Below are 10,051 nucleotides of genomic sequence, written 5' to 3'. Positions count from 1 at the left end.
GGCTGCCCGCCCGCCCGCCCGCCAGCCAGCCATGACGCGTCTGCTCACCTGGCACTGCTGCTGCAGCTTCTTGGTGGGCCGGCCCACGATGTAGATCTGCATGGGGGACAGGCTGATGGAGCTGTAGACCGCCACGTCCTTGGTGGAGCCGTAGGCCGCGTGCACGCGCAGGTGCAGCTGTGGGTCAGACGGGCGTGGGCGTGGGCGCGGGCTCGGCCCTTCCGCCCGTCCCCACCCCACTCCCTTCTAGCCGGGACCCACCTCAGAGACGAGCAGCTTCAGGAAGTTGGCCTTGTGCCTCAGCGGGTCGTGCACCAGGCCGTCACAGAAGGACACCACGCCGTGAGGGAAGTTGTGCTGGGCCAGCCATGCCACCACCCGCTGCTTCTGCATGTCAGGCCGGCCCGTCACATAGATGATGAGGTAGCCCAGGTCCTGCCAGTGCCTGGGGGCGAGGGGCAGGCCTGGGTGTCCCACGGATGCACCGTTCTCCCTCCTGGGCTGCCCAGCCAGTCCCCACGGGGGCCACTAAAGAGCACCTCTCGGGTCAGGGGCCGACAATGGCAGCAGCAGCCGGACTGACAGCAGCGCGGTGCTCGCGGCCCCCACCCCCGCCCCCTGCAGCAGGTGTAACTGGTCTTGTTAGAAGCAGCCCCGCTCCCCAGGTAAGGGAACTGAGGCATCAACAGCAAGAGGTTACAGCTGGGAGGTGTGACCCAGCTGCGGGGTCCCTGCCCCATGTCCCAGCTCTGGCACCCAGGGCCCTCCGCCGTCTGGCCGTGGAGCTGCCTGCCTCCGAGCCCACCCGCTGCTGCTCGGAGTGCTCACCGCACCACGTCCACGGCCCCGGCCCGCACTTTGGGGTCGCTGCCCATGATGGACACGCTGGCGGCGAAGGAGCCGTCGATGCTGAAGACCACGAACTCCGTGCCCTTGGGCAGCACGGTGATGTAGCTGTCGGCAAACGTGTGGTCTCCCCTGGGAGGGGGCAGCTCATCAGAACCCACCAGGGCTCCTTCCTCCCGCCCCGGACGAGGCTGACCCGGCCTGCTCACTCCTTGGAGCTCATACCTGACCACCATCTTGACGGGGTAGACACCCACGCCCAGGCGGTGGGCCTCGGGGATGGTGTAGGAGACGCGCCCGCTGCTGTTGGTCACCAGCGTGTCCAGGTACAGCCACTCACCCGAGGGCGGCTGCATCATGATGTGCACGTCCACCTGGAGCCGGGAGGCTGGTCATGGCTGGGCTGCGCCCTTGGCCTCCCCACCCCCACTTCCCACCCCCCAGCCAGAGGGAGGCGAGGTGGGGGGCTCCCGTGGGCTCCCTGTGTCTTTACCTTCTCCCCGGTCAGGGTGACCATGTCCAGGGGCCCATACATGAACCGGCCTGTCAGGACCTGAGGGCCATCCTCGTTGGCGACCGCATCATTGATCCGGTGATTGGCTGTCACGTTCTGGGGGGAGGAGAAGCAAAGCTGGGTCAGGGCTGGGGATGGAGGGGCGGCTGGGGCCTCCTGGGCTCAGCTCAAGCTTCCCACGGGCCTGGGGCGTGAGTACGGGCGCAAAGCCTGATGACTCAGCTCAGCCACTGAGCTACGTGGCCTTGGCGCTGGTCCCCATCTGTAAATGGGGTAACAGCTCCAACCCCAGACTGTGAGGATTAAGTAAGACAGCACACTTCTCTGTGACTCAGTTTCCTCATCTGTAAAATGGGGTCTTCTCGCGCGGATTCGATAGGACGACAGCTGTGGGACCTGGGCACTGAGGATCCCTCACCCGCAGCTTCACGTGGGTCCTCTTGCGCTGCCACTTCTCTCTCGGCTTTGACGGGGTGAACACCGAGACCTCCTTGCCGTCCAGTTCCAAGATGCTGGAGCTGTCGTGCCTCATGACCTGGCAGGGGACAGAGGGAGGCCCTGGGGCAGGCTCGAGCCTGGGGCTTCCTGTTCTGGAGGGGAGAGGCCAGCGGCCCTAGGGGCCACGCTACCCATGGGAGGGCTTGGCGGGGGGCACTATTTGACCCCACTGCAGTCTGCTCTCTGGCCTGTTAGGGTGCACATCCATTCACCCCATCTCAACATCCCCACGGCTTCCTCCATCCTGCTGGCTGTGGCGTCTGCTGGGGCCAGAAAGTGGGGCTCCCCACCGTCCTCATCTATGAAATGGGGCCACCTCAGCAGCGGTGTCAGTCGGGCCTCCTGAGAGGTGCAGGTGTGCCCGTCAGGGGGACCCTGGGTACCTGTCTCAGCAGGAAGGAGACCACATCCGTGGACTCCCAGTAGCTGGCGTGGAAGAGGTGGGGCAGGGCCACGGTGGGGAAGGCCGTCAGGGCGTCGGGGCAGTACAGGGCGTAGTCGATCCGCTTCTGACCCCACCACTTCGCCGCAACTGCCAAGAGGAGGGGCTGTGACTGGGCTGGGCCCCAGGGGCTTACCTGGCCCCTCAGGCCGGGCACAGCCCAAAGGCAAGACCCTCCTCTGACCAGAGAGAAGGGCTGCAACCAAAGCAAGTCTCCTTCTCCCACACTCGGCGACGGGAGCAGCAAGCAGCCAGGGCGCCCGAGGAGGGGGAGGTGGGGGACTGTGGCTCAGCCGGGAGGATGTGGACATACAGGGCGAGGGGACAAGCCCAGTCCGGAGGCAGGACTCCCTGGCCCTGGTCCTGTCGACCCCCCGCCTTGGGCCTTATCACTGCCCTCTCCAGGCTTCTCCTGGACCCCGTCTGCCCCCGCAGGCCTCAAGGATGTGCGAGGCTTTGCAGAGATGGAGTCACGATTCCTGGGCCCCAAGGCAAGGCCTGCTGTCCTCAGCACCTGGCAGGCAGGGTGTTTAGTGAGGGCCTTCAGTCTACACAGCCTGCGCGTGAAGCCGGCTCCCCCTCCAGGCTCGGGGACCGCCCAGGTTTGCAAAAGCCTCCTGGGTGACTGCACGCAGGAGGTGCACCTGGTTAGGCTCGGGGTGGCCCTGCTCTCCGCCTGCAGCTTGCCTGACCAGCAACCCCCAGCCCTCACCCGGCCTCCATCCAGCCGCCCCCCCAACCCCCCGCTGCTCCTGCTTCCTCCCCGGAAGTCTGGGTGCTCCCAGACCAAGCCGCCAGCTCCCCGCTAGGCCTCAGCAGGGCCCAGGGGGTGAGGCGTGCCTGGAAACAGAGCGTGACCCCAGTTAGAGAAGGTGGACGTGTGTGCATGGAGGGCTGTGACGCCCGGGACCTCCTCTGATGTCCAAGTCGGGGAGGCGGGGGCCCTCCCCAGGCTGGGGCTCGCCTGCTGGCCCAGGGCGGTGGGCGGTAGTGGGGGAGGGCAAGCAGGGACGGGCACCTGACGCTGGGGCTGTGGCTAAGCGGTGCACAGGCTCAGCCCTGCTGGGGCCACCACTGCCCCCGCGGGCCAGGAGGACACCCACGCCGGCCTTAGCCCCGGAGCCCTGCTCTGACAGGCAGCCTGGGAGCCAGTCATGTGGCAGGGGGCCGCTGGCCCCGGGGGAGTGTGTGCGGGGCTGACCCGGACTCCGCTACCAGCTGCTGAGAAGCTTCTGAGATGGGCAGGAGCGAAGGAGGCTGTGGGTGACTTTGCCCCCTGCGGCGGCAGGAGGGGCTGGCACAGGAGACCTCGCCTCCCTGGCTCCCCTCGGCCACCGCTGCAGCTTCTCCAGAAATGGGCCCCCCAGCTTTCTCCTTCAAGGAGCACCTGCCCGCCTGGGGCTAGGACCCCTCCTCCCAGACCCACCCCCCCCCAGCTGAGACAGCACCACCCATCTCCCACCACCTGCACCTGCCCCCCCATGCCCTGCCCCAGGGCCGCCCCTTTCAACGTTCCTTCCTCGCAGAGCCCTCTGTGGACACGGGGGCTGGATCACTCTCCGCCACGGGGCCGTCCTGGGCACCGCACAGTGTTGAGCAGCACTGCTGGTCTCCACCCACCAGATGCCAGTGGCGCCCACCCCGGTTGCCTCCAGACGCTGCAAGCTGTCCTCTGGGGGACGGGCACAGTGGCCGCCATTGAGACTGGCTGCGACAAGGCACAGCCCCCTTGCTGTGACGGGGAGGGCAGGCCCCGGCACTGCTGCACTCACTCTGGGCAATGTTGGACGCCGTGTAGCTCTCAGCCATGCCCGACACCTGGCTGGCGATGCTGATCTCGCTGGCCCGGCGGAAACCTCGGGCAGTGGGGGCTGTGCCAGGCGAGGAGGGGGCCGCGTGCTCTTGGAAGACCGCGTTGTGGGCCTGGAGTGCATCTGCTGCAGGCGGACAGGGACCAGAGACCGCGGGTAAGGAGGCCTCGCCCAGCCCGGCCCTCCCCCCCGAGCAGTGGGAGGGGGCGTCCAGCATGTGCTGGGGCTGGGGCAACCGGAGCGGCCGCTGTGCCAGACAAGGCCGACACGTCCAGCTGCAGAGGAGCAGGGGTATCTGAGCACAGCTGGCAGAGAGGATGGGCCCAAGCGTGCCAGGGCCAGCCTGCTCAGGGCCCAGAGCTGAGGCAGAGAGAAGGGAGCGCTGGGGCAGGGGTGGACAGATGGACCAATACAGACACAGTGGGCAGGGAGGCAAGGTGGCCGGGCTCATGCCCCACACTGGCCACGGCCACCCTTCCAGTCCAGCCATCTTGGCCTCTGGGGCTCGGCCTGGCCTGGCCTGACCCACAGCCCGTGGCAGCTGGCTTTGGGGGCGCTAACAACAGGGGCCTGGGGCAGCTTGCCAGGGATGCCCAGCGCTGAGGACTGAGAATGAGGCAACACCCCCTGCATGTGCCTCACACACGGGTCACATCGAGCCAGCCCTGAATGGGCATCTGGGGACAAAGGCAGGGGCTGAGGGCTCGAGCCAGGCTCACCTGGGTCCAGCCTCAGAACGGGGCTCGGCTACAGGACCCATATCTAGACGGGGTGCAGGAGATGCCTGGACCTCCTCAGGAAGAGGGAGTGGGGCCTTGAGAATCCAAGCCCTCGCCAGGACCGAAGTCTTCTACTGGGGGTCAGGTGGGTCCCAGCGGGCTCAAGGCCTCACCCCAACTCCTTCTGCTAGCCTCACAAACAGGGGAGAGAACCCTCGGACTGACACCTGTGCTGGGTGACCCTGAGGCAGCTGCTCCCCTCTCTGGGCTCGTGCGCCTCCTCTGCTTTGGGTCCCCTCCCTGCTCTGCCTAGTGTCCAGAGAGGGGGCACCAAGCCTGCTCCCAGGGCCTGTCCTGCCTGGTCTCTGCTTCTCGCCACCACAGCTCCACAAATTCCGGGTGGCCAAGGAGGGCACGGGGGTCCCTGAGGACCAGCGGTCAGCCGGTGAAGCAGACGCCACCACAAGCAGGGGGGTTACACACACTCAGCAGAGCTCGGGCTGGGGTGGGGCCCGTCTCGCCAGGTGACTGCGAGAACGGGGATACTGGTCTCCAGGAAGCCATCCCTGTGAGGGAGGGGGACCAGGGGGCCGCCCTCCAGGACCAGCTGGGGGTTTCTTTGCACGGTCTGGACTGGAGGCATATGGGGAGAGAAGAGGGGACACAAGAATAGACACTTGTGTGCACGTGACACAGACACGCGCCGCTCCTCAAGAGCCAGGACGTGACAGGACTAGGACACAGGGGCAGGTGGGACGGGCCGTTCCCAGGGGGCGAGAGTGGGTCCCGGGCAACCCCCTCTCATGCTCCTGCACCCCAGCTTCAGGCTACGTGACCTGGAGGCTCCGGAGCTGTCTGCCACGGGGTCCCTTCACTGGGCAGGACAATGGCCGGGACTCAGCCAGGGGCCCTCAGGTCCGCCTTGGCAGGGCGGTGGGGCGGGGAGCGATGGCTGTCTCCCTCCTACCTCCCTGGGGTGGGTGGGGCTAATGCACCGCACCTACACCAGGTGACCCGCTTCCAAGGTGTTCAGTGCAGGACGCCCCTCCCCGCACGGCAGGGCCAGCCCCGGCCTGGGGCACCCAAGGAGAGGGCACAAGTCCCACCCTCCCCGAAGGCCGGGGGCCCATGGGGCTCTCACCCAGCAGCGTCGAGCAGCCGTCCCCCAGCGGGTAGCGCTGGTAGCGGGGGATGCTGAGAGGCGGCAGGGCGTGGAATCGCCGCTCCAGCAGCGGCTCCAGGCGCGAGGCCGACGGGTCGGCGGGGTGGAAGAGGTTGTAGACTTGCTGGCAGGCGGGCCGCAGCTGGAAAACTGGGGGGCGGAGTTGGGGGGGCGGGAATCGCAGAGCCTGGAGCTAGCTCCGCCCTCAGGAGGCGGGGCCTAGAGCAGGCTGGGATTGGGTGCAGTGCGACGGGACGGGGTTGGGGATACAGAGAAACCCGAAAGTCTGTCTCTATCAAATTTGGGATTCTGTTTGGGCCACTGTCCCTTTATTAACCAAATTTGTTTTAATTGAAAAAGTTATAATGACGGTGGTTAAAAAATTTTGTTTTTAAGTACAGAAATATATATGATAAAAGACATATAACGGAGGGTCCCCTTTCTCCCCAGAGCCCCGGGGCTGGCGCCCCACCTGCAACTTTTGGGAGCCTCACGCGCATGCGCGGCCTGAGCCGGGTAGAGCTATCCGCTATTAGAAATGTCTCTAGGCTGTGCGATGGGGCTGTGCTTTCGAACATCTCACAGTTGATGGGAAGATCACGTGAACGTCATTATAAACTATCAGTAACATATATCTCACTTTAAAAAATACATACAAATAGGAACATAATCTATGCTTTATTTTCATTTAACACAATAAATGGGAGTCTTTCGTATCAGCACTCCAGTTCCGCCCCATTCTTTTTAACTGCGGCGGGGTATTCCATTGTATGGCTGTGCCGCGATTGATTTAACCAGCTCGCATCCCATTTAGGTTGGTTCTGTTTTTTCACCCTTACAGATGACGTTGCCCTAACATCAGTGTCTCTGAGCTGTGCGCTCATACCGAAGCCACTGTTTACTTGCTCTTGGGCAAGTGTCTACGCCTGCCTCTCTGAGCCTCAGTTTCCCGCTGGGGCCCCTGCACAGCTCCTGTAGGATGGCACTTCTCCCTGGACCACACTCGTTGATCCCAGGGTCACTGGGCAGGGACTGCTGCTCTGACGGCTGCTTAGCCCACAGGTTCTGTCTCCCTGTGTGTGTAGCCATGAGGAGGAACCTGGAGCAGCGTGGCTGTGGTCCCTCTGGGGCTGGGAGGCCACCCGATCGAGGAGACTTTGGGGGTGCCTGGTTTCACATCTCTTCCTTATGGGAAGACTTTGGGCCTGGGAGACTGGGTCTGGCCCCATCTGATCCTGGGGCAGCCCCTTCCATCTCTGGACCTCAGCTCCCAGAGGTGCCTTGGAGATTAAATGAAAGAGCGTGCTGGGAAATGGGGCCAGGGACTGAGCTGCTGAAGCTGGAGCAAAGGAGAGCAATGGGTCCTTGGTGGGGGGTGCAGAAAAGAGGAGGAAGGGGCCTGGGAGGTGGCCATGGCCTCATGACAGGGGTCCACTGAGACCCTCTGCCCAGCTCATGCCCACTCCTCCCCCCCACCCCCCCGCCTCACTCCTCCCCTGCAGGGACTCTCACCATCCAGGGAGGGGATGACGGTCTTCCTCAAGGCCAGGACCAGCCCCAGCGGGCACCCGAACAGGAAGAGGTCAGCGATCTCGAAGTCGAACTTGCCCACGGCCCCTGTGCCGTCCAGCATGGTGGAGCTGCTTGAGTGGCGGGAGCTGGGCTCATTCCTCAGCACGCTGGCGTGGAGGCTGCAGATGCCGGGGGATGAATGAGGTCACACCACAGCCCTTCTCGGGGCTGGCCTGTCCTTAGCCTCCTGAAAGAGGCTCCTCAGGGGTCATCAGGCCCAAACGAGGCTTGGTCCCTCTGTGGTCCTGTGAGTGCAGCTGTCCAGCACCTGCTGGGACACCTCCCGGTGACAGCAGGTCCCAACCTCTCTAGGGAGCCCACCGCCTTTGGGACAGCCCTGACTGGGATCACGCCGCCCCTGGTCAGTTCTGCTCCCTAATTCTGCCATCCCCACTTCCAGCCCTGGTCAATCTGTTCCCTCTGACTCAAGATGGCCCAAGGCATGTACGAGACCACAGCCGTACCCAACAAGCACCTTCTCCCAGCTGAAGAGCCGTGGCCCAGTCTGGGGATCGCAGGACAAGGGCCGGGGGGGCCTCCAGCACCCTCACGTGGGCCATCGGCACGATCTTATCCACGTTCTCACTTCTGAGCCGTCCCTCTGTCTTAGAGTCCCCGACCTCACCTGGCGGTGGGCCTCACTACCCACCTGGACAGGAAGGCCTGGTGCTGCTGGATGGTGTCCAGCTCGTAGGTGGACGAGTCACTCCTCTTGCGGGGCAGCTGCTGTCTGGGGTCCTCAGCGCCGTTGCTTCGGGGGATGTCGATGTTGCTGCGGCTCAGGTGCCGGCTGCTCTCCAGGGTGCCGCCATGTGCCGCGTTGACCGTCGTGCCCGGGGACAGCAGGTCAGTGTCCTGGAACGGCCCCATGCAGGCTCACTGCCCGGTGGTCACTGGCCTGGCCCCCTCTTCAGTGTCCTGGAAGCCGTGTCTGCCCTCCTGACTCCAGGCCCACTGGCCACTGCTCAGCGGCCTCTCACCCAAGCCAGGGAGGGAAAAGCCCTGTCCCTCTGTGCCCCACGGTCCCCCACAGCCTTCACTCCTGGCCTGGCCTGCCCATGTGGGCCTTGCTGATCTCCCACTGATCCCGCTGCCTCGCCCGGCCTGCCAGGCCATTTGCTAGTCTGCAGCAGAGGGACCTTGGGTGCTCTCTCCTACTGGGAAGCTCAGAGGATCCAGCCCCCAGGACCAGAGCCTGCTCCCCACGGTGCAGACCCTGCTTCACCGCCTGCTGAAGCTGCCGTGCTCCTAGGTTGAGCCGCGCTGCAGCTGTTCACCTGTCCCACGCATCCTCCCCCTGCCTTTGGGCACCTGCATTAGCAACCTCTGCCCTTCCCTTTTTCCACAGGCCTCTGGGATGTTTGGAGCCAGAGGGTGACAGTCCTTAGCCTGGAGGCCCCCTGCTCCGGGGGCTGGGGGAAGCTAGTACCTGCGCACTGGCCACACTGCCCCGGCGGCTGCTGCTCTGGCTCTCAGACACCGTCTGGTTGCTGGAGCATAAGGCATCGAACGCCAGGATGCCCCCGACGCAGTCCCCGATCAGGCAGACCTGGAGGGGGAGAGGCTCAGGAGCCTGAGAGCCCACCCTGCTTGCTGCAAGGCTGGCTGGGGAGAGCCCTGGCCTGGAGCACCAGGCCAGCCCACCCTGCAGGGTTTCTGTCTTCCCTTCCCCCACCCCACAACTCACCTGCCCGTTGAAGGTCACGCCCTCCTGGGACTTGATGAAGTCCCCGTAGGCGAGGTTGGCCCGCTGGATCACTGTGGCAACGGCCTCCTGGTAGTGGGGCGAAGAGGTTGCCAGCAGGGGCAGGGCGGCCAAGGGGATGTGGTCCTGGCTGCTGGACAGACAGCCTTCGTCGTGGCTGTAGGGGCTGAGGCTGGGGGCGGGAGACCGGTCAGGAGAGAGCAGGTGGCCTCAGCTCAGCCCCGTGGGCCCCTCTTCCCTGACCCGAGCATCAGAGCAGGAGCCGCCTGACACCCTGAGAGCCTCAGCCCTGGCTTGGCAAACCTCGTGGGGATGCTTCCAGGCCAGGCATGGGGAACAGGGCCGGGGAGTAAGGCCAGCATGTCAGAGGCAGGTCAGCATCCCCACATTACAGATGCAGAAACTGAGGCTCAGCTCTGGGCCCCGGCCCCTCCAGGACCCTAGGCTCAGCCATCTGCGTATGTGTCTCCTGACCCTCAGGGCCAGGGGAGGGCAGGTGGCAGCCAGCCTGGGCACTCACTCGGAGACGAGGGCGAAGGCAGCGGAGCAGATGGGCGGGCAGGGCACCAGGCGGATGGCCAGGTGGCCCAGGGCGCTGGGGTAGTGCACGCGCATGACGGTGTCGAACACGGTGGCGATGGTGTTGGTGTCGCCCTGCTTGGAGCCGGGGTCCCCGGTGCCCGTGTCCAGGATGGTGCCTCCGTGCAGCAGCAGCAGCAACGCGTGGATCTTGGAGGGCGGCACAGCCAGCGGCGGGCTGACCTCGTCCTGTGCGGGTGGGG

General features: G+C 65.1%; 1 protein-coding gene across 1 annotated transcript in view; it reads right to left on the bottom strand.

Annotated features, from left to right (window-relative positions):
- PITPNM2 (phosphatidylinositol transfer protein membrane associated 2) overlaps nucleotides 1–10,051 on the bottom strand; it is a 35,878-nt gene that overhangs the window by 2,181 nt on the left and 23,646 nt on the right. The window contains exons 10-23 of the mRNA XM_024758468.1: nucleotides 9,790–10,037; nucleotides 9,252–9,441; nucleotides 8,994–9,113; nucleotides 8,214–8,419; nucleotides 7,505–7,683; nucleotides 5,972–6,142; nucleotides 4,073–4,237; nucleotides 2,242–2,390; nucleotides 1,779–1,895; nucleotides 1,340–1,456; nucleotides 1,072–1,220; nucleotides 829–978; nucleotides 262–445; nucleotides 49–177 (exon numbers count right to left, since the gene is read on the bottom strand). Coding sequence (XP_024614236.1) covers nucleotides 49–177; nucleotides 262–445; nucleotides 829–978; nucleotides 1,072–1,220; nucleotides 1,340–1,456; nucleotides 1,779–1,895; nucleotides 2,242–2,390; nucleotides 4,073–4,237; nucleotides 5,972–6,142; nucleotides 7,505–7,683; nucleotides 8,214–8,419; nucleotides 8,994–9,113; nucleotides 9,252–9,441; nucleotides 9,790–10,037 — 2,274 coding nt within the window. The remainder of the gene's footprint in view (nucleotides 1–48; nucleotides 178–261; nucleotides 446–828; nucleotides 979–1,071; nucleotides 1,221–1,339; nucleotides 1,457–1,778; nucleotides 1,896–2,241; nucleotides 2,391–4,072; nucleotides 4,238–5,971; nucleotides 6,143–7,504; nucleotides 7,684–8,213; nucleotides 8,420–8,993; nucleotides 9,114–9,251; nucleotides 9,442–9,789; nucleotides 10,038–10,051) is intronic.

This window comes from Neophocaena asiaeorientalis, unplaced genomic scaffold (genome assembly GCF_003031525.2).
Source record: "Neophocaena asiaeorientalis asiaeorientalis breed wild unplaced genomic scaffold, Neophocaena_asiaeorientalis_V1.1 scaffold77, whole genome shotgun sequence".
Taxonomy (NCBI): Eukaryota; Metazoa; Chordata; class Mammalia; order Artiodactyla; family Phocoenidae; genus Neophocaena; species Neophocaena asiaeorientalis.
Note: the sequence above shows the minus strand (reverse complement) of the source record. Positions and strands in the feature narration are given on the sequence as shown.